Genomic DNA, 23,521 nt, shown 5'->3' on the forward strand with positions numbered 1-23,521 from the left:
AAAAAAGCATAAAAATCCTGTGAAGAAAACTTGAAGAAATTGAATCTGTTCCTCAAACTACAGGAAAATACAGTGGCAAATGTCAGGGTGAATCATCTATGCTCTTTTCAGAGTCAGTGAAGAGATGTCAGCATCTCCAGGAAGTGATTAATCTATTTCAGATGTCTGTGTTGAAATGAGATTAATTACGTCATAGAACACTTGTTTCCTTTTCTCATCCATCAAGGGTTTCCAGGGAGACTCACTTAGGTGTAGATGGCTGCTCTCATGCAACCCTTCCTTCTCTCAGTGCAAAGTGTCTGATATGTTTTCAACCAGGAAACACTTAGTTACAAATCTGGTCATCATTATTATCTGTGCACTTCACCATGCAATGCAATAAATTGTTGCAGTGCAATGCAAACTTGCAGCAAGAAGACAAGAGAATCTTATGCAAAGATAGTTTGTCAAACAAACAGAAGGCCTATGGGCTGGGGAATACCCTGCACTGATTTTTTTTTTTTCCCCAAGTGTAAATGTTTAAACTCTCCTCAAATCAGCAGATGGAATAAATGACTTTGGTCATTTTTACTCCTTCATGTCTATAGACCTGTTATCTGACTTTATGCCTCATGAGTGAAGGAAAGCTCTGTCTTGCTTTTGTCCTAGTCCAAGCAGCATGATCCCAAACAATTCCTGACCATGGTTCAGGAGCCGGCCAAGGCCAGGGACAATAGGCAGTTTAGACTTAGCCTCCATCTTCTGGAGACCGGAGAGTTTAATAGTGGGGACAGGGTTAGACATGTCAGGTGGCCTGGAGGCCAAAGAACAGGCTCTGCTACCATTTAATTTGTTTGTATTGATGTCACCCAAGAGTTTGTTTGACTTAAGTAGAAAGGTGTGCTTTCAAGCAGATCTGAAGCCACACCTAATTGTGTAGGCTGACACCATCCCTTGAAGTCAAAAGATCCACGGACATTAAAGCAGCAACCCTTACACATTTCTTCTTGACACTGTTTCAGAAATCACAATTTCCCTTCTGCTCAAACTTCCAGGCTTACAATTCCAGGTCTGGAAATCATGGTTTTGCTTACTATAACTATAACCATAACTATACCCCTAACTAGCCAGCCCAACACCTTTGTCTCAGATCAACACAGAAGGGAAACAGTGCCACTGCTGGAATCCTGGCTCTGTATCATGGCAGCAGGGCCCATGTCTGAAGACATGTGTAGCTGAATCTAACCAACATTTATTACCAATAAATGGAGATTTATGTCACCACCAATCATGCCTTCCATTAAAAGCTTTACTAATAAAAATTTAATATGAACTTGAAGAGAAAATGCAATCCTCAATATATATTCCAAGTTCTTATCCAAGACACATGCCAAACAGCTTTGTCCAGTTGTCTAAAATCAGTTTCAGCCAGTCCCATCAGTATTCCAGTCTTGTTCTGCAATGGTAGTGAAGATGCAATGTAAGGAAGGGTGCTTCAAAATATCTGGCAAATTTTGATTATGTGGCTGGAGCTGCTGCAACACAGGTCCTTTCCACTAAACAAGCAGCAAGAGAAGGACCAGCCTAACTAATGAAATATTAGGAAATATAGGAATTAATAGGAAATATTGACCTCTGAGTTTCTCAAGGCATAACCATATGCTAAAAATGGATATCAAGGAAACATATCACCAGATGATCTCAGCTTAGATCAGCATATGTGGGCTAGTTGATGAACACTTCAAAAATAGATTTCTCCAAATCTGACTTTTAAAAAAATCAGGTTCTAATACATAAATACACAAGTTCACAGGTGGGTATTAACTAAAATAACTCATAATATGACTCAGGTGAGTACTGAGAGCTGCAGTAGCCTGAGTAGCTGCAGTAGCTGCTTCATCCTGAAATGGGAGAAGATACTGAGAGGACCCACAAAGTTTAGTAAGTTCTAATATAAAAGTAAGTTCTAGTCTATGCATAACCAAGGAGAGTGAAGAGCTGGCTGGGACAAGAGCCAGTGATTCTCACTGGCAATTGATGCTCCTAAAATATTTTACTCACCTTTTAGATGCTAATCTTGATCCATCTAAAATATTTTAGATGGATCAAGATTAGCATCTAAAAGGTGAGTAAATTAATGGTTAACTCAAAATTATTTCTCATTAATTCCACTAAATGCTCTGTCTCCACTTATTTTGCTAAAGCTTTTTATTTAAATGTAATGTATTTGAATAAATTACATATGTGTCTTGTAGACTTCTCTGCCTCCTTTTATAGGCAACTGTTGGGGTTTTCTGCCAGTCATTTTAGCTGATCTTGTTTTCCAATGCAGTATGCAAAGCAGCACAAGTTTTGCTTCTGCTCACTGAACTGACAGCTATGCCTATTGCGAAGTTCAATCAACTAAAAAGTCACTGGTGGAATATACACATGAACTTACATTTAACTCAAAAGATCAAGGTCATTTTCTCTCTTCTCTTTGCTAACCCTTCTAATCAAATACTATGTATTTAACTGGGAGAGGTGCTGACCTATGGATAAAAACTAAAGGAAGCAGAACAATGGGGATTCAACAATATTTAACACTGTGTCTCAGCATGATGAGAACTCTAAGAGCACACTGCTATCAAAGGGTGTTTGATTGAGGGAGCACATTGTCTTTTCTGAAAGAAAAATATCAGAAGTTCCTTTTGGCCACCAGATAGCAGTACTTCACTTCGTACGGTTCTCAGCTGACAGCATTCCTTCCCTTGTCGAAAAATCCATATATTGGATCCTGGGCTCTTGCTCAGATATATCTTTTGCAGACTTCAGGACAGATTTCAGCTGTTAAAAAAAAAAAATTGGAATTAGGAATGCAGGTGTTTTATGTGTTCAGGAGGAATCAATATTGCAGCTTTCCTGAATGGGGAAAGTTGGTTGTATCAATCTAATGGAGTGTTAGGCATTATAATTTCCAATGACAAAAATTTCAATGAAAATCTTGGGCTTAAAATATTTTTAGCATTTCTCCCTTGCTGACATTTCCTTATTTATATTAGTATTTCAGGAATACTTCAAAAAGGCATTTTTTTGGCCTCCAAACATAAACTTTACAGTTTTACTATATCTGTCATTTATAATTTCTACCAAATGTTTTTAACCCTCGGTATTTTTCTTTATTTTTAAATAGAGGAACAGACTTTACAATATTTTTAGCAAAAAGAAAGATACCCTCATTTTCACTGAAACTTGTTAAAACACCAGAAGTGCAATACACTGTATGATAATAATAATAATAATAATAATAATAGTCAGTTGTATCATGCTGTATTGGTTCATGTCACTTTACAAGAACTGTGCATCATCCTCTTCTTTTGCAGTTACAGACCTCAGGCAAGATGCCCAGGCAGAGAGAATGGGAAAGGCCATCTGACTGTTATTCTCTCATTCTCATCTGTCCTGGTGTTGACATTTAAGTGTCTCAGCTTTTGCTTCAATCTGGAACAGCCAGTTATGATCCCTGTGGGATCATGAAACAGCTGTATCACTTCCTTTTCTCCCAAACAAGATGGGAGAGATAATAATGGCAACCATCTCTGTCAGATTTACACTAGAATATTCTTTGCTTTAGCTATTGTAGAGCCCTAACTGGATTCCCTTCATTTTTCATCTCCTCCATGGAATCTGGTGTCAGAATCACGTGAGCCCTGACTTTATTGCTGTGATTTCACATGACTTCTCTCACAGGGAATTTCACTTTTCTGTAGTGTTAAGCTTATCCACTGAATGAAAAGGTGACTTTCCCCCCCTTTGTGAGTCATTTACCTATGACAACCAAAACTAACTGTTGGCAAGAGGAAGTAGTGATAGAAATGTTTTCAGCTTTGTCACTCCTCTGTCATTTGAAGTCCACCACAGTTCTCTTTTTTCTCTCCTTATATCTCCATAATCATGAAAACCAATCTTCTGGCATCCAGCTTTCAGTGGATTCACAACCCCAGTGAATATTCAGAGACATAAGATGATCAATTTATTGATTGTTCCCATAGTTAGTCTATTGACAGACTATGTCTCTTATAGTTAAGGGCTGGACTATGACTATGATCAGAATGAAGGAAATGTTGCTTCAGAAGTACTTCAGACTTAGCATAGCTCTCAGAAGCTCTTTTGTCCTGGTATAGAATAAGGATTGATATCTTGGGTGGTACAGCTTACAAAATGCCTCTGTTTCTGGAAAAATAAAATTACCATAGCTTTGTTGGGCATTCTGAAGGAATTAATGAAAGAGTTAGCTTGGAACGAAATATTCTTGTACAACAGAAGTCCCAGCACCTGGTTCTACAATGAGGTTCTACAATGCATCTCTTCACATTTTCTGTGCTTTTGGACTGAGTCCTAGCAATGCCCTTGGAAGCTCTTCAAAAGCAGTCCAGCCCCTGAAGATGGCCAATAAGTTACGTAATGCTGGACTTGGGTATCTCCTCACACTTTGTTCCGAGATAAACACAAATCTATCCAATTTTGAAACCTGTTGATTTGTCTGAGCCAACAGAAAATCTTGCTCTTCTTTTAAATAGAAACAACTGTTCTGTGACAATAGAATCAGCACATGGGTGTCTCTTTTTTGTAGCCTATAAAGTGGACACAGACTATTTTTGTTCAGTTATCCATATACTGAGACATCTGAAAGGGGGAGATACAATATAAGTACAGCATTTACTGTGCCAGAAGGTAGAATCTCACCTACACAGAGGCTACAGCTGAAAGAACTTTGTGTTCCACTTGTTACATAGGTTTCTTTAAAGAATAATGGTAATAATAAAATATTTAGATCCAAAGAGTGCTTGAAATTGCAACCTGTGGTTTGAAGCCTGAGCAATGATGGTGAGGCGGCTCCAAACAAGTTGGGATCTTAACTCCCCAGCTTTTTTTTCTACTGCTCCAGCCATTTAAAAATATTTACAGATGCTTTTACTTTTCCTTCTTTCACTCATGATTTAATTTTTTTTTTCTAAATTGAAAAAATTATGTTTTTATAAACATAAGCGTTTCTCTGGAGTAACAGGAGCTCAAGCGCCACAGCCCTGTGCCAGTCCCTCCATACCAGAACACGACGCCTGCACTAGAGAGGGGCCAGCGCCGGTAAGGACCCAGGGAAGCGAGCAGAGCTCCGGGTCTGTCGGAGAGGGGCCGGCAGGACCCGAGCCCGCCCCGGTCCCGCGGGACAGCCCGGGCAGGGGGAGCGGAGCCCGCAGCGCCGCGGGAAGAGGGGGCGGTAGCGACTTGCGGGGCCCCGGCGGGCGCGGAGGGCGGGAGCAGAGGTGTGGGGCGGAGGAGGGAAGGCGGCGGCGGGGCGTCACGGCAGCCCGCGCCGCTATAAAAGGGCCGGGCGCGGCGGAGAGGCGCATCCCTCTCGCCCGCAGCCACAGCGGCAGGAGCAGCACCAGCATCGCGGCGGGACAGCATCAGATGGGCATGGGGACGGCGCTGGCGGCGCGGCTCGCCCTGGGGCTCCTGCTCCTTGCCCTCCTCCTTCCCACGCAGGTGAGCCCCGGAGCAGCTCGGCGCTTTCCCTCCGCCGGCCCCAGGGCGAGACGCGGGAGCGGCCGCGCCGAGACTCTCCCCGGCCGCCTCGGCAGCGGTGGAGGGGCGGGTTTCTCCCGAGAGGAGCTCCCTCTCTTGTAAGCCATGCCGGAGCCCGCCGCGGCGTCCCGCGGGCGGCCGTGGGTGGCGGGCGGCTCCTCCGCCCCGGGGCGGCGGCGGCGGGCGAGAGGAGCGAGCCCGGGCAGCCCCGGCGGCGGACGGGGCGGGGATGGGCGCGGACGGGCGGCGGGGCGAGCCCGGAGCCCTGGGACGGCGGTGGCGGTGCCGTGGATTACCTCGGTCAAATCAAAAAAGATCGAGTTGGAGTTGGCCGCCTATTTTGTTTCCCGTGGGATCCTCGAGGGAAAGCCGCGGAACCGCGGCGTGAGCGGCAGCTGAGCGTTCATTTCCCCGCTGATCAGAGGGAGAACGATGCCTCCCAAGCCGGGAGAGCTCCGGGAAGGCCCGAGTTTTGCAGCGGGACCCGGGTCTGCTCCTCCCCACACCCGAAGCTGCGTGGCAGGACTCGGCTCTCGCAGGACGGGGAGGTTTAGGGGCTGGAAGCGAAGGCGGCAGCCGCTGGCTGCTGCGCTGGCCGAGCCTTGCCCTTGGCGCAAAGGTAATGGATGCAGGAGCGATCCGGTTCTCTTGTGAGCGGCCAAGCCGAGCGGGGCTCGCAGGTTCCGTATCGGTGTGGTGTTCCTAGAGACCACCTCTTCAAAAAGGTGAAAAGCAGAGCATCAGAAAAATGAACAGCTACGGCATTGCTGGATCGTGTTCCCTCCTCCTCTCCTCTTTGTTTGCAAGGAAGGGCATTATCCCTTCTCCTTTGTGCTCAGTGGAGTCTTTCCCTTGGCAGTGATTGAGAGATGGATCAGCCCCTTTGGGTTACCGGTATTTATCACATTTATCACATTCACGCTGAGAAAACCTCTGGGGTCCCATCTACTGTGATGCTGGGGAACTTGGACATAAGCCCATTTGCTTCCACCAAAAAAAAAAACCCAAAAAAAACCAAAACCAAACTTGAGCAACTAGTTTTTTTGTTTAAACAAGAAAACTTAAAATATACATAACCAAGAGTGGAATGATGGTGGAGTCTTTGTATGAAGACTCAAAAAAATTCCAGGGCAGGTTGGGACTTGCCTTGTAGGTTATTAACTCAGCAATTCACTATTGATCACTTTCAGACCGGCTTTAACAGAAACTTCAGCACAGCGATTTTTATCCTCCAGTCCTAAATTGCTTCCAGCACGGTGGTGATTGCCAGAAATGCTAAATACCAGAAGCTTTACACCATTCTTACATTTTTCTATTGTATGCTTTTTAAAGTAGGAAATATCAAAAGAAACTGCTTATGCAATTTTCTAATTAATTTAATGTAGACTTCATTGCTTCAGTATTGAGGGATTGATTTTTTTCCCCCCGCTAATCTATTTTCTCAGCAGCACTAGAAACATGAAAAAATAAGGACACTTTTTGTGGACAGAATTGCTTATTATTCTAACTAACCTCTTTGTAAAAAAATACGCTTTTACTTGAATTAAGTCTAAGAGCTTACCAGAATGCTCTGGTAGAGTACAAGTTTGCTGCCATGGGGTTGAAGCCAAGCTTTCTGTGTTAGGCTCATTTTTGGGGATGAGATAATGTGATTCTTGCTCTTGTTTTTCATCCTTGTGTTTCACATGCTGTTTTTCACAGGAATAAATATACTTTAGGTTATCTTTTAAAATTTTCCTGTGCATATATAGGAAATAACTTGATATTGAGGTTGCATGGAGTGCAAGTTTTTGTTCTGTCCCTGTAATGCAGAGTTATGAGGGGGAAAGGGTATTTTTTATTTTGCTTTCTGTTAGCATTTTTAAAATTTGCTAATATATGGTCTTTTCACTGCACTTCTTCTTTTTTGTGTGTCTTCTAGAATGCCAGTAGGTTGTGATTTAATCAGTATGGTTTCATTGTTCTAACTTCTGCAGTTCAGTGCTACCATAGCAAGATAAGAGAGCCTGAAATATTAAATCCCCTCACATTAAGCCCCACCGTTGCTTCAAAGGAAGCAGCAGACCAGCCCCAGAAACAGTATCAATAGATTCTTAACCATTGTTTCCTCATATTTTTGTTTGTGGCTTAGCCTGCAAACACACAGTTGTTTGAAAGTCTTTCTTATCCTAAGATCTGCCTTTACATCGCTCTACATTTGTACTTTTTTTTTTTTTTTTTTTTTTTTTTTTTTTTTTTTTTGTGAGGGTTTTTGAAACCTATGTGACTTTTAATTTAGGGAAGGACTAAAGGATTTCCATAAAGTAATAGTTATGTAAATACATTTAGAAAAATATTAGATTTATTTCTTTAACAAATCCCACACGTGCAATTCAGAATGTCTTTGTCCTTAAGTGCACAATGAAAGGCGTGAGCATTTGTATGTATCATTTGAGTGATGTGTCTGAGGGGGGCTACACAGTGTTCACTGCTACTAACATGTATTCTGACTTTTAAAAAGAGACAATATAACCTTTTTTGTTACTTCCCCTCCTTTCCACATTCTAGATCTACTGTGGTTCCAATGGAACAAGTCCAACACCTTCAAACAATTCTTCAGCAAGTTCCACTTCTCTGTCAGCTGTCACAAATTCAGTGAACAATACCACCACTCACGGACATGGAAATTCTCTTCACTCAACCACAAGTCTTTTTTTCATTCTCTCCATTTCTCTTCTGTATTTTTGCTGTTAAGAGACTCTGGCATGGAAATGGCTACCACTCCCCACCCCATTTCCTGAACCGCCCGAGATGGCTTGATCTCCAACCCAGCATGAGAAGAAATCAATCCAAACTCCACATCAAACCAGCTTGGTTCCACTCCATACTCAAATTAGTACCAGTCTGACCTAGAGAAACACTCAGTATTCTGACTTTCAAAGCTGACCAGTGAGAAAAAATCAGCTTCTGCAAGGAGGTAAAATTATGAGCTCTTTCATCAAATGAGTTGGAATCTGAAAAACAAGATGGAAACAAACAGAGACAGTACTGAGAACCCAAATTTAAAGCTGAGAAGAAATACAGTATCTTATAATAAGGATGGATAATAACACTCCATGAAGAAAAAAGGCTAGAGAGTTTATCTACCATTTAGAATAAGGACTTAAAGAGTTTTTATTTTTTAAGTTCAAAAACATCAACAGGCCCATAGAATCCCTAGAAAACACAGAAAAGCTCAAATAATTCTGTTTCTTGCACAGCCTGTATGGTTATAACTTATGGGTATTAGGATGTATGAAAAAAGTGAAAAGGGTTTCTTCTAGATTTCAGTTGTATTAAATTGCTACAAGGCTAAAATAGAATAACAAATTTTTTTGCAAGAATCCTCTTATTTAACCCCTGATTCCTAACCAATGGTTAGCCAGGCTGGGCTAGTTTTGAAATAGCTAAAACCCCATCAGTTTTCATAAGAGTGGAATTATTTATGGTGGGAATTTGAATTTGACATTTTATTTAAATTGTTTGTATATTAAACCATATGTGCCAGAGAAAGGAGGTCTGGAAACATTAGAAAAAGTACCAGGAGCTTTTTGGAAATGAAATTCAGAAAGAACAAACAAACAAGTCAATGGATATGTGTCTCCTATTTGCTTTCTTTCTCCTCCCAAGTTGTATAAGTTTTTGCTCCTGGAACTTTCCTTAATTATGAAGGATTTATGAAATCTTATGAGTAATGTTATAGTATTGCCTTTTTTTTTTCTTTTTTTTTTTTTTTGGCACAAGGTGAATAACTTACTGTTTTTTGAAGAGTTTTAATTGTGATAGTCTACTTTAAACCTGGGCTAATATTTGTGGTGGGGAGAATGGAATGGGGAGAGGAGAGCAAACCGCCAAAAAAAAAATTAAATGAACAGGTGTTTGGAATATGAAGACTGGAGTCTTAATTTAATCACTGAATTTAAAAAATACCTAATTACATTTGTAAATACTACTTTTTAAAATTTTTTTCTGAATCAAAATTGCTACACTTGCACAGATTTTTTCTGTATCATCCAACACTTTAGAAAATACTATCTGGTACTTGATCTTAGCAAGCTTTGTTGAGGAGGTTCAACTACCTTGATGATGATACCTTGTCAGAAAAAAATTAACTCTGTTGATATGATCACATGTGAATGTACATGATCATACCACTGTCTGTAGATATTTATCTCAGTATAAGATCATGTCAAACATGAGTGGCTCTCTAATTTTTTAATACACATCTGTCTTTCAGTTATATTACCACCAATTCACAGTACCATATATTAGAAGCAAGCTAACACAAATTCATGTCAGTGAGCGTACATGGACATTTCCTTATGCTTATCATTTGTATCCAGTAAAGTGTTAATGATTGTATTTTGTGTTTGTGTAATAATGCTTTGATTTATTAGCTACTGATTTTCATTGAAAAAACTTGTAAATAAAACAGTGGGCAGGCAATGCATTCTAGATGCACTTCCAGACACTTCTACAAAAACTTGTACCTTGCCTGTGTTAAGTGAATGAACTGTTAAGCAAGATGGTATATGTGATTAAAAACCTCAAGGTCTAGAAATGCTGAAGTGTAATTAGTTTTATTTCTCTGAAAGGTTCTGTGCTGCTGGGAGTCTGGATTTCACTCTGAAACCAGGGAGTGAGATTTGCTTAGCATCTTTAGTAACTGTAGTAAGTTTGCCATGCTTATTGCAGACTCTTCCCTTTCAAAGCACGACTATTTCATGTTAGACAACAGTGCTTAGACAGAGTTGTCTTTATTTCTTTTGGTGGCAATGAGCAGTTTTTCTTACGATGGCTAAAGCTGTTTCTCAGCTGCGGGGTATCAAGCAATGTGAATTAACTGCTTAAGGTTTCTGCCTCCCACAGACTACACTAACACAGTAGGTAAATCCCAGTAATACAACCTGAACCATGCTTGATGAAGGACAGAGACTGGAAGAGGTAGGAATTTGTGCAAAAATTGCTTTAAAGCAAAAATTAACCAGATGAGCATTCAGTAACAAATAGTTGCAGTTCCTGACGTTCCAAATCCGTGTCTGTGTTGTTTTCCAGGTATGTTCCTTTCTAATACCCCTTAAAGGCCCAGGGTCGTTCTCTGTGGTTATCTTCACTCCCTACTTGTGGAGAAACACATTCACAAGTGCCTGAGCACTTAGGCATGCTTAGGCTGCGTTTGTCAGTGGGAAAGAGGCCCCTGGAGAGGCCTCCCAAGGCTGTGGAGGGAATGCAGCGTGGCAAGCCTTAGCTTTGCTTTTCCAGTAGGCTGAGCAAACCAAGGAGCAGGATAAGTTTATCAAAGCTGGCTGTTTAACTAAATCTTGGAACGTGCAGGGAGTATCAAAGCACGTTGTTCCTTTGTTTAGCTTTTCTCCAAATGCTCCAGGAGAAAGCAGGAAGATAAACCAACCAACCGGTCTGTGTACATTTTTTAAAAACATTAAACTAAAAATAACCTCTCTCCAAAGACAGGCAGACAAGGAAAAAGGCTGCAACAATGGGTCTTAATTCTGTGGTATGCCAGTACAATAAAAGAAGCAAAGGAATGTGTTGGAAGTTTTTGTGAAATAATCAGACATAAATGGGATGCTTGGCTGAATGGGTGCCATGCTTTTTTCAAAACTTTAATTTGGTTTTTTTTTTTTTTTTTAATTTGAGAAATAGAGCCAGATTGCTCTTTATTAGCATTTAAGCTATTTAAATTCTCTCGAGTCTTAGAGTTTTCACCAGACCAGATGAGTGATTTAGAAAAATGATCTGGTAACCTTTGTTCTGTTCCATTCCATCACAGGACAATGGAATCAGTGATGAAGAAATCCACCCAGGGAAGGAGGATGTGATGGATGCATTTAACAGAGCGGGGAGGGCGGGAAGGGAGAGAGCACAACGAAGCCCACTCACTTCACAACTCTTTAATTTTTTGAAATGACATCTACAATATCTAGAGCCAGCTCTTACCTATGCCTCTCACTTTCAGAGATCTGTCCAGCTGAAGTGTGTCTGGGTAGTGTATGTTGCAATGACTCTGGAACAATACTGCTCTGTCTGATGCATGGCGCTGCTTTCGTTGTAAACACGTGCTAGCCACACAAGTCCTGAGTAAAGCACAGTGTTATTATTTGAATGGAAATACCTAAAATGAGCACTTACAGTTTGTGTGCAGCTTACTGTTCCTTCCTTCTCAACGTCATACTCTGAATAGCCCTTAATTTTTTCCAAATTGCAGTTTTCAGCTAGTTTAGAAATCCACAGGGACTTTGAATGAACAACTTCCATTCAGCAAAAATCTCTACAAGGTGAAGTATTTTGGGCCAGATCCAACACCACTGCCAGTGGCCTCCTTGTTTTCAGCAGGACACAGCCCTGTCCCCTGAGCCTTTCTCCACACCAGAGCAGCGTACAGGCAATGCTGTGTTGTACCAAGGGTAGTCCCCCTTTGTCCACGTGGGGATGGGGTGCTGTTAATGGCTCAATACATGAACTCAGGGTTATTTTGACAAGCCATTCCCAGCTCTTAGCCAAATCTATCAATAAGGGTTTGTCTGTACAATGCAAATACTCTCAAGCTAGCTGGAGACTGCAGCCTGCTCTCTAATGTTATTAGTACATTGTTTAATATGGAGTAATTTCTCCCCAGAGTCATTCTTATGCAGCCTGTTTGCCTCTGGAAGGGCTCATGGGAACAAACACTTGCCGGGCTGGGCTCTTTGTCACATCTTTCCAAGTCAGCATTTCCCTGGACTCGGGTTACACCCGGCTCTGCAGTGAGCTCACAATAACACCTTGTATCTGAAATTGAGGATGGATGTGAATCTGCTGGTATTAGAGGCAGTTCAGAGTGATTTGCATTTTGTGTGCATTCAGGCTTATAGAGATTTGATTTCCCATACATGACTGGAATGATTTAGGTATCAGACTTTATCACCCAGCATCTTTATTGTAATGGATACAGTTGGAAATGTTTCTTGTTTTTGCATTAAAGATAACTTTGAAACAGGAGCTGTCAGCTCTGCCTCGTAGCAGCACAAAGCTCTTCATTCTAGAACACACATTATGTTTGATGCACTGTAGAGGTCTGCTGAGCCCCAACAGATGAAGGGGCTGTTTCAAATCCATCAGTTTATCTACAGCAGCGTGAGGAGCAGCACTAGGCTTTCTGCAATACGTGCTTTGAAATGTGGTCTTTTCATCATTATGCAGTAGCCTCAGGAAAGACACTTGATCCTTACTTTGGTTATCAGCCTTCAGTTTTCCAAGTGAAACCCTCAGCATCCTGCTCATGAATGCATAATTGCTCTGGTTTAGACTTCATCAAAATGTCCAGAATGAATGACCTGGAGCTGAAGAAAAAACCTGATAGATCCTTTACTGCCCAATCAAAATCCTAAACTAACAGAATCTCATCTGTGAAGGGTTGTTCAATTCTCTCTTCAATCCAGCAATACTCCCTGCAATGTATGTGCTACAAATACATGAATAAAACATTCTCAGGCTTTTCAGAAGTGAAACGAGACTCTTTCTTTTATGCTTTCAGCTTAGCAGGAGCTATGCTTTAACAACTGATGGGTGTACAATATAAAATTTGAGCACACAGCAGAATTAACTCGTGGTAGCTTGGTTTTGCTGCATAAACTGAATGATCACATTCCACTAAAATCTCTCTTGAATGACCTAGCATGAAAAGTATTCTTTATGTGGCACAAATTATTAAAGGAAGCAACGCCTCTGTAAAGCAATTGTTCTTTTTCCCTCTTTTCATCCACTCTCACTGGAAGCACAGCGTGGACTTTTTCAGATCGCTCAGTGTGCATAAGCTGGACCTAAAGTCTGTGTGCATCATGCTGAAATATGTACACCTCATGTGACAAAAACTGGATATTTTCTTTACTGGGTTGTATAAAATGCAGATGGTTTTTGAGGAGTAAGACTGAACCTTGAGTTCAGAGGGATATATACACCTGAGTACAATAACAAATGTGTTTTGTGTGATTGCTTGGACTGGTAGGATTCAAAACTGAGCACATACAGCTCGTGATAGCAATTAAAACCATAATAGCAAGAATTAAAAAAAAATTAAAATGGGTAGAAATCGTGTTGTAAGAACCTTCCTTATTTTAGGAAGCAGGAAGGATTTCCTCTGAAAGCAGATTACCTGGTAGCTGTTCAGTTACAAAGACAGTCTGAAGCATGTCAGTGGAATGAAAATGGACTTCATTGAATCACAAAACGTGATATAGAATATAGATTTGATGGAATCTTTGCTCAAACATGGCAGTTTCAGTGTTTTAGTATGAAGAAGTTTTTGAACAATGAGGAAGAAAAGTCCTTTGGCAGGGCTGTGTGAGTAATGCAAATAAGAAGGCACCATTATTCTGAGACATGACAATGACATTTGCTATCATGTATCTGTGGTCTACATTTTTAAAAATATATTTTCTAAAACTTGCTGGCATTTTGTGCCTTTTTATGTTTCCAACAGTATCTTCAACTTAATTTTTTAAGGCTGCTGTCACTACTCTGATTTTGTTGTATTTCCTGTTTCAGCAAACGAACACAAAATTACATGCAACACAGCAATATTTTCTCACTGGAAGTAGCCTCCATTCCAAAATTCTCAGGCTTCTGTAAGGTGTGCCCTCTTGCAAAGTATGCTTCAGCTTGGCTCACTAAATGAGCCAACCTGAAGCATTCCGGGATGGCAGACGGGATATTTTCTTCCCTGCTAATTTGTGCTTTTACTGAAATTAAAATATCAAAAGAGCATACAGCTATTTTCAGAACACAAACTCCACAGTAATTTAGCCCTGTTCATCTGGCACTGACCTGAGGCCTCTGACACAGTTTTACTGTAAGCAAAAGCACATTGCCAGCATGGTGTAGGAACAGAATGAGAGAGGTAAAGCAGCCACACATACTCCTGTGACCTTACTGAGATGTCAGCTTTGATCCCAAAGTGTGTGATCCATTCCACTAGGGGTTTGGTAGATTTTGCTAGGCAGCTGATGGGTGTCTGTGACTTCAATTAGTATTTCAATGTGTTTACATTTAGTGGGTCTGTTCTTACTCAGCAGTGCAGGCTGACATTGTTCAACTTCTGCTTCATTCTTTTTTCTTTCCCTCCAGTCTGATATGAACTGTTCCTCAGAGCAGAGGCAGACCGTGCTGAGAGCTTGCAAAACTTCTGGTAGGCATTAGCCATTTCTCAGCAGGTTTTACACCATTTTCTGTAATTAAAGCCCAGGTCTTCAAAGGTAATTTGGTGCCTGACTTGAATTCCTGTTAAGATCAGTGTCCTTGTGGGTTGTAGTTTGATGGCCTTCTGTGTAAAATCCGTGCATAATGCTGAAAGCTCTTATGGACCTCATGGGATCCCTGCTTATTTTTCTCTTCTGTTTTGTGTGCCTGCTCCTTTTGCTTCCTGTCTCTAGAACCTCTGATTTTTATGGCAGAAGGAGTGTCTGTAAATATCTCCACCAAGGAGGTGTCTTTCACCTCTGCTGCAGCTGATGGGGGGAATTTCACCAGGCCAGAGATGCCTGGGCTCCACAGTCTGCCCACACTCCTGTCCCACATGGAGTGGGATCTATTCACTTGTGTTGAATAGTTCGTGAACAGATCATGACTTTTTGAAAAATCTTGTGGCACTTGTTAAATCCTAGTGGTAATTTTAAAACCTTCCAAAAATAAATGGGGTGAAATCATGTTTTAAGTTTTTGGGTTTTGTTTTTTTTGGTTTTTTTTTCCAAACTAAAATAACACCTGTTGGATTTCCAGTGGTAAAAATTTCCAGAGCAGCCACACTCCTTGATGCTTTAAGGGACAGCTCAGAGCCCCAGTCAAGGCCCAGTTTTGGGCTTGAGTCAACCATTGCACTAAAGACCGGAATGGGTCTATAACCCAATGATGGGTTTCTATCGATCTCTGACAAGGAATAAGGAGCAGCTGAGTGAAAGGCTGATGAACTGACAACATGGGAAATTGAATCCTTTTCCAGATGGACCCTTCAAATTTGATTTCTGGTGGCACTGAAGTAACCTATTTACTCTTCCTTATGAGCTGAATATGGCTATTATAGTTAATATATATGTGATATATCCATATTAATATATTTTATATAGCTAGTATAGAGAATTATAGTTAATAGGTTAGAGCTAACTGGCTTTTAAGATGGTTTCAGCCCTGAAGAGCTTGCAGTCTTTCTGGATTTGTTTCCTCTGGGGAAAGGAGGAAAAAAATGTGTTTAATTGCTGTCCTGCGTATGACAGGGTGGGATGTCAGGAAGACTGGGGAGAAGGCAGGGGTTGGATTTGCTGGGGAAAAGGACTCTGAAAAAAATAAAGAAATTTCTGGAAAATGCTTAAGCAAACACTTCAAAAGAAATCTTACAAGCTCCAAATAAGAAGTGCTGTGTCCAGTTTTGGACAGTGCAATTAGCAGATATCAACTGGTAAAATTTGGAGTAGAGCAACGAAAATCACAACAGCTGTTGATGGGAAAAAAGTAGAAAGAGTAGAGCATATTTAGCTATGAAAAGAAAAGTAGGAAGCACATTGAAACCTGCAGGTAAAAAACAGTTTCTGGGATGGAGGGACAGAGCCTGTCCTTCCTGTGTGCTGTGAAGATAACAAGTCACGTTCGTAGGCATTGACCGAGGTTGCTGGGGAAGGTTGAGGATGTTTCTGAAAGCAGGTTAGATAAACACCATTTCCAAATAATTCAGATCTAGCTGATCATACCTTTGGGCAAGAGGAAGGCTGGAGGGCCTCTCACAGCCCTTCTGTCCTGTCTGGTTCCAAGATAATAGTGTTGATGCATGGATTTGGGGACTCTGGGGAAGCAAGGTGGCCTCATTATGTAGGACTGGCAGGGTTGTTATAAGGACAAGGATAAATAAAGAAAGACAGACAGCTTGTGTGGATGAAAGATAATTTTACTGATGCTGCACGGTGGGATAAGGAATTCTATCAAATCACTATTTCACTGTTTTTGGAGTTAACTTGATTGCCCCTTAGTGGAGAACCCCACAAACACTGAAGCCAAGGGAATCCTGGTGTCTGGCAGACACTTTCTGAGTGAGCTGAGTCTTTAAAAAGGCTCAGTGCCTCTCACATGGGATGAGTGGATGTTGTTTCCAATCTCTAATTAAGGCTTTCAGAGGATGCTTTTCTTTTCCTTAACCCCCTTATTTTCACGGGATGAGCAAGAATTTAATTCTGTTATGGCTTTGACCACCCTGTTAAAATGTGTTGCCACGGGTCAGCGGGTTCCAACACTTGAATTAAGGATATGTGAAGATGCACATGCACCACGTGGTCACGTAAGCTTAAAATCAGTTAGACAGGCTAGAAATTATGTGAGTTTTAAATAATAAAAAAGTTATCCTCCCTTTGATGGCATGAGTGAGACAGTAAGGAAGTTCAAAGAAGTTGTTTCATGATCTTTATTCCTTGAAATATGCTCCTGTATGTGGCAACACTTAAATCAAATGGTGATAAGGCATTTGTCAAATAGCTCAAATTTACTCTGCTTGAAATTGAAAGAGGAGTTACTGAAATTTTAGTAAGTGCACAGGAAACCTGAAGCTCATAATATACTATGAAAGGTTTGTTTGTTTTGTCTAATTTACATCTTTCAACCTTTCATTTTCTGTAGAAGGAGGTAGAACATGAATTGCTTTTTTTAACGCAGCAAAGATTCTCTAAAGGTTACTATAGTCTCTGTAGTCCATTCAGCACATTCAGAATGCAAATTAGTTCCACATCAGAGTCTTTTTGTGAGGCTTTTCATTACAGAGGGACATGTAAAGCACTCGAATTTCTTTTTTAATTTCAGATAAAGGTGGATCAAAAAGTGGATAGATCTCTTTATTTGTATTTTTAAGAGTCTTTTTAATACTTTTTCCTATCAAACATGAAAAGGAAAATAGTTGCATTTCCAGGCATATGGGGACCCCTTTGAAGCCCCGAGCAAAGGAATGCTTAATACTTTGAAACTATGTATTATTGAAACTATCAATTACTTTAACATTTTTCAAAGGCAAAACAGGATCCTCACCAGACCAGCTCCGTGTCTTGTTTTTCTTGTTCTGAGAGATTGTCTATCTGTATTGTAAGGAGAAGATGGTCAGACTGGCTTAATGTTTAGCACTTCTTACTTTTCATCTTCAAAATGGTTTGTGAACATCAAACAGCCATATCAGCTTGAGTTTCTCTAGAAAAAACTTGTGTTGAATAGATCGTGAACAGATCATGACTTTTTGAAAAATCTTGTGGCACTTGTTAAATCCTAGTGGTAATTTTAAAACCTTCCAAATAATAAATGGGGCGAAATCATGTTTTAAGTTTTTGGGTTTTGTTTTTTGGGGTTTTTTTTCCAAACTAAAATAACACCTGTTGGATTTCCAGTGGTAAATAACATTGCTGGAGATTTTGTATTACTGAGGCCTGGCTTTGTAATTTTGACTCAGGTTTTTGTTGCAGTCAAGATTGCAGCACTGAGTTCTGTTTGAAGTAATTGTTTTATTGTTTGCAATGTGTAGGGGTTGATTAAAGCTTTTGTGACTCCTCCTATTCATCTTGTTCTTGCTTACATTTTACTATCACATTTAGAATGCATCAACAGAGATGAAATTCTACCTAGAGTATGTGCTGGGTCCTGACAAGAAAGGCAGGGAAGATACCATAAAAACCTGGTATCTTAAAGGCTTATTGTGAGAAAACCCTGTTTGGGGGGGTGGCTTTTGTTCTCTAAAAAGCTTTGATTTTTCAGGCAATGTGTAAAGACTCTAGTGCTAGAAAAGGTGATGGAGAGAAGAAATGGACCAGTTAATTGTTCAGTTCTCATATCTGGAACTGCTGGATGCAAGTCTTGACTCATGCCATGTGCAATGGTTAAAAAAATGAAAACCTCTTTGTCTTGAAAGAAGAAATAATCTGGAAAAGTCCCAGAAGATTTCTAAGGAGGAGCGACAGCACTGCACATCTTTATATTGTTGAACATTCAATATATTTATGTAATGAAAAAGGTGATGACAAAATGGAGAATGTAAATGGAATATAAAATTCTCTGACTATATGATATTTGGTTTATGTGACCTTTCTTGTTTTCTTTTTATTTTCTTTTAGAAACAACCTCCTTTTGCTTTTTCATCCATTTTTTTTAGCTACTTCTTTGTTTTAAATATTGATGATTTTTTTTCCCCTGGTGATGTTCAGTGCCGTAATCAATGGCTGGTCTTGACTCTTTTCAAGTTAGCCATAATCCTCCTCCCATCCAGCCTTAAATTGTGCACATACTTCAATGGCCTAGAAACTGAAATCATATTTTAAAGTCTTGTTCCCCTTCCTTTTTTCTTCCTTCCTTAGATTTTTTCTCCTCTGGGAGAAACTCTTACTGTTTTAATAATTGTGTAGAATTCATCCCTTTTAAAGATTTCTGTAAAAATTCAATCACTTCCTCTGTTTTAAAATCATAAATGGATAATGATGATGTTTAAATATTCTGAAGATCTTGAATCATTACAAAGGCTCTGTAATTACATTTATTATTAATGATTTTCATTAGTAAATGATTTGAGTTTACGTTGCTCCTTTCATCCTAAAGACTTATGGTGCTATGTAGTAAAACATTCATTACAGCTTAAGACATCCCTGGAAGACAAATGAGTCCTCAGGCTTGTCTAAATGTGTGCAAGAGGAGCTGTAAGTGAAGGCTGCTCACAAGGCAGGAGCTGTGGGCCAAGTCAGGAGACAGAGTAATTCCAAAGTGGTGTGACTTCTTTTCCCCCCTGTACGTTCCAACCATGTGAATTTTTTTTTAGTGCAATTTTGAAAGAGCTTTATCTACATCTCCCTGTGTCACAAGCATTGCCCAGGGGAGAATGAGACATCTGGAGAACAAGAAAAGTGAGGATTTCTCTGGTCAGACCCTGAGCAGCTGCTCCTGGGGTCACAGAGGCTTGTGCTTACATGGGGCAGAGCTCTGGGGCTCCTTTTGCTCTGCTCCCCTAGAAACAGCTGCCAGAAGCTGAGACAGCTCCTCTTGAACACGCCCCTGAGTTTCCTTCTGAGTTTAAGCCCATGATCTACCCCTGCTTTAGCAGCACTCTGACACCCTTGAATAGAGAAACACACACTGTGGTGTTCTATCAGATACCTCTAACCTGTGCCTAGAAAAGAGAGACAGAAAGGAAGTCACCAGAACAAACTGTGACATCTACCCTGAATGTGCAATTTTTTCTTTTAATAACAGAGAGCAAAGATGTTCACAAGATGTTGTTTGGTGCTTTTTACCCACCTTGGCACTGGAACACTGAATAGCTTCCAATTAATCACTGTTTTGCTGGAGCTAGAGCAAAAATCAACATCTACTCTTCTGCAGAAGTCAAATGCCTGAGCTGTTTGTCATGAGTGGCTTCTGCTAACGGCATGATATTTTATCTTACAAATAACCTGAAGCTTGCATTGATCCATGGGAGTATGAGGGAAAGCCAAGTTACCCATCAGATATTGCACCTCACTAATGGGCAGGTTTAGCTTCTGTTCATAGTATTTCCTTGCAGTGCAGAGACTTTTTCTGGCCTTTTTTTTGGGAGGAGGGGGTGGTGCAGGAGAAGGGTGGTGGTGAGTGATATCCTGGATGACAACAGGAAATCAGGCGCTGACACCTGAATCAAGGACATAAAATTCTTCATTTGGTGCAGTTGTTTTTGCAGCTTCTAAACAGGGTGTGGTCTTTTGTTTTGTTTTGTTTTTTTTTTAATTCATCATGTTAGAGCAACTTGCCTCTGATGCTGGAGCTTAAGCAAAGGAGATACCACAACCTTTAAGATCCTTTCCTCACAGGAATCCCACTTTGCATCTGCTGGAAGAGGAGAAATTTCATGGATGCTGATGGAGTCTCTCCTGTTCAGGTGGGATTTCATTATTCACCTGCTGTTTCCTATGGAATGCAAGGTCCTTTGATCAGGTGAGATAACAGCAGCATTCCTCAGGGGCTTGGAAGTGGAGTTCCATGGGAACTGCACAATCTTTTGCTGAAGTTAGCAATTTCTTTCACCTTCCAGATTTACCAAATCTGCAGCCTATTCTGTCTCTAGTCAAGGTGGCACTAGCAGCACTACACATGGATTCTAACCCTGCTACCTCTCGCATAAGCAACAAGCAGGATGCCCCTGCTGCAAAAACCTTACACCTGAAGAAGCTACAATTGCTGCTCTGGGGCAGATCCCTGCCTTTTTGCTCCTCATTGCTCATTTTCACTCTTCAGTTTTAATCCCTCACATCCGACAGATTATTCTGTCAGAATTATCAAATGGGTATTCTTGATTTTTCACGATATTGTGAACAGGAATTATTTTTTGCTTTGAAAACTGTGACATGTCCAAGTATCCTTCTTATCTTTGGGTGGCATGAAAAATATCAGAAATTTTCAGCACCCTCTCAGTTGCTGCCTTCTTGTATTTCACTGCTGGAAGCGAGCCCTTCAACCAGTGACATCCATCCATTTCATTCTTTTAATGAAAACTGTTTGAGGATGCTAAAAGTGATGAAGCCTGACAGCTCTTCTCAGATGTTTGCTGAGCATCATCCACCACAATCCCTTTTAGTTGTGTGCAGATACATAAATATGCTATCTGAGCTGAAGGGGGAGGTGTAGAAATGATTCTTCTGCACTGGCACAGCTCCAGTGGGGCTGGAACACTTGCAGGTGTGAGAGCCATTCCTGCAGCTTGGTCTGCGTCTGCCCAGCAGGCTCAGAGGCCTCTGTGGCCCAGTGCAGGGGTGCCTGAGCTGCATGACTGGCTCCCTTCTGTTGGCAATCATCTTCTCTTTTCTCTGGCTTCATCCTTCTGGGCTGAAATAATCCAGCTTGTCCTTCATTCCCATTAGAGAGTCGTTTGGATACAAGGAAAGCAGAAAGATATCAATGAGTAAGTTCAGGACACTTGGAATGAAGCACTTTTTTTTTATCCTGACAGTAATTTCATCATGTGACTATATGAACTGTCTGCAGTGTAATGAGGAATTGGGAGAGTAATACAAGAGTCCACCTGGCAGAAGAGTAACATGTGATCTGTTTAAAATGAAAAAAAACTGTGGCATCAACCCCGTACTCTGTTCTGATTTCAAATGCAAATCACACTCAAGAAATGGGAAAGGCCAAAAGGTGGAAAGAAAATGGAAATTCTTTGTTCCTGAGAGGGCATCTCATGAAAAAGGCAACATTTTCTGAATCTTATTCACACTTTTGACTTTATTGTTCAGAAAAGCCTCTAGTTCTTGTGATTGATAAAACAGACACCTAAAGTGGTAGGAATCATCATGCAACAGAAGGACTGCGGGATATTCATAGTCTGAAAAGTTTGCATCCAATAAGAGACTAAATTGTGTGAAGTAGATTGATGGTAAGAAAAACTGAGTCCTGACAGTAAATGTCAGGGAAGATATATTAATGTACAGTAATGGAGTAGGAAATAGCTTTTTTTTTCTTCTATTGCAACTTCAGTAATTACTTGCACAAAATGTCTACTAAGTGTCTTTTAAAAAGACATGAACCGAGCTACCCTTTTCCTTATATAAAAGCTTGAAGCAAACTAAGGACTAATTGGACACAGTGTAGAAAGAAAAAACTGATACAAGAGGTTCCCAGTTATTTTATAATCTTGAACCTTACTTTAATACAGTGATTTCTTTCTTCATTTTGGCTTTTTTAGGAGAATTAGGCAAAATGTTCCGTGACTTCTTATATAATTTTAGTGCTTTTTTTTTTATTCTTCTTCTTTTAAAAAAAAAAAAAAAGAAAAATGAGAAGAACTTGCAGCATGTTTCAGTAGAAGAACATGCAGTCACTCTTTTTCTAATGACCAAGATGGTCGACATGAGCATCTTTACCTGAGCCCCTCCCCTTGAAGTGTCAGAGCAGAAACAGATGAAGAACAGTCATACCATCCCATGGAAAGTTCTTGAGGCTTCTGAAGTCTTTCTGTATCTTTTGTGGGAACAAAATACAAAGCAGAGCCTTTCTACTGCCTCTGTGAAAGAGAGCCACGTTGACATGCCTAGTTTGAGATCAAAGCCCTCAGATATCCAGCTGGAAGGTTTCACTTTGGTCACAAGCAAAACTCTCTTGAAACGTTCATGTTCTTCTGAGGTGCTTCATCTTTGATGCAGTGGGATATTTGGCTAAATACCACTTTGAAAGTGTTCAGAGTAGGACTGTGGTTTTGGTGCCAATGTACTAGGATGAGAGGAACTTAAGTGGGGAGAGCTGATAGATGAGGAATTATGAAAGACCTGGAAAAGGAACATGAATATATAATAAGGTGTTAGCTGTGGGCAGGATCCAGCCTGCTTAAATTGAGACTAGGGAGCCCAAAGCCCAAGGCTCAGACTGTCTGGTCCTTGCACTGCAAGGTATCTCTGTTCTGTGCCTGAAAATTTCCTGGGCATTTGGAGAACTTGCCAGTGTCCTGCTGAGGGATCTGGAGCACATGGGATTTTTTTCATGGTAGTGTGTAAAATGAGCACTGAAGTCAAGTATTTATTACAGGCCTTTTATTAGAAATCTGTTTCTATTTTCTCCAGCCAGCCTCCAGCATCAGTGGTGGTAAGATCAGGCCTTTAGTTTGCTCCTGCCTTGCAAACATGCTGATGTGTGTCCATAATTGTAGCTGACATGATGTGCAGTGCAAGTGAGACCTCATCCTGCTGCAAGCGCAGGGTGTGGAAAGCAGGGATTGCTTTAAAAGGTATCTGCATTAGTGCAGATTGCATTATTTTTGTACTATAGGAACAAATGGACTTGAGAGAGTACAGTCTTGTGGAGATGGAGGCATAAATAAAATTATTCATGGAATCATAGAGTGGTTTATGTTGGAAAGGACCTTAAGGATCATCTTCTACTAGATCAAGTTACTCACAGCTCTATCCAGCCTGGTCTTCAATACCTCCTGGGACAG

The 23,521-nt window shown here is 40.7% G+C and overlaps 2 protein-coding genes across 3 annotated transcripts in view; both read left to right on the forward strand.

Annotated features, from left to right (window-relative positions):
- Nucleotides 1-23,521, forward strand: part of SEC63 (SEC63 homolog, protein translocation regulator) — a 564,354-nt gene that overhangs the window by 463,683 nt on the left and 77,150 nt on the right. The gene's annotated exons all lie outside the window — the stretch shown is intronic.
- Nucleotides 5,340-10,123, forward strand: CD24 (CD24 molecule). Its single transcript, XM_009093196.4, has 2 exons — nucleotides 5,340-5,505; nucleotides 8,092-10,123. Exons 1-2 carry the CDS (start codon nucleotides 5,431-5,433, stop codon nucleotides 8,275-8,277), a joined length of 261 nt encoding a protein of 86 aa, XP_009091444.3. The 5' UTR covers nucleotides 5,340-5,430; the 3' UTR covers nucleotides 8,278-10,123.

This window comes from Serinus canaria, chromosome 3, assembly GCF_022539315.1.
Source record: "Serinus canaria isolate serCan28SL12 chromosome 3, serCan2020, whole genome shotgun sequence".
In the NCBI taxonomy this organism is placed as follows: domain Eukaryota; kingdom Metazoa; phylum Chordata; class Aves; order Passeriformes; family Fringillidae; genus Serinus; species Serinus canaria.

What these genes read in the sequence shown, in the direction of transcription:
- CD24 (XM_009093196.4), top strand. Translation starts at nt 5,431, where the DNA reads ATGGGCATGGGGACGGCGCTGGCGGCGCGGCTCGCCCTGGGGCTCCTG. An exon ending in CCCTCCTCCTTCCCACGCAG is followed by an intron (nt 5,506 to 8,091) that starts GTGAGCCCCGGA and finishes TCCACATTCTAG; the next exon opens with ATCTACTGTGGTTCCAATGG.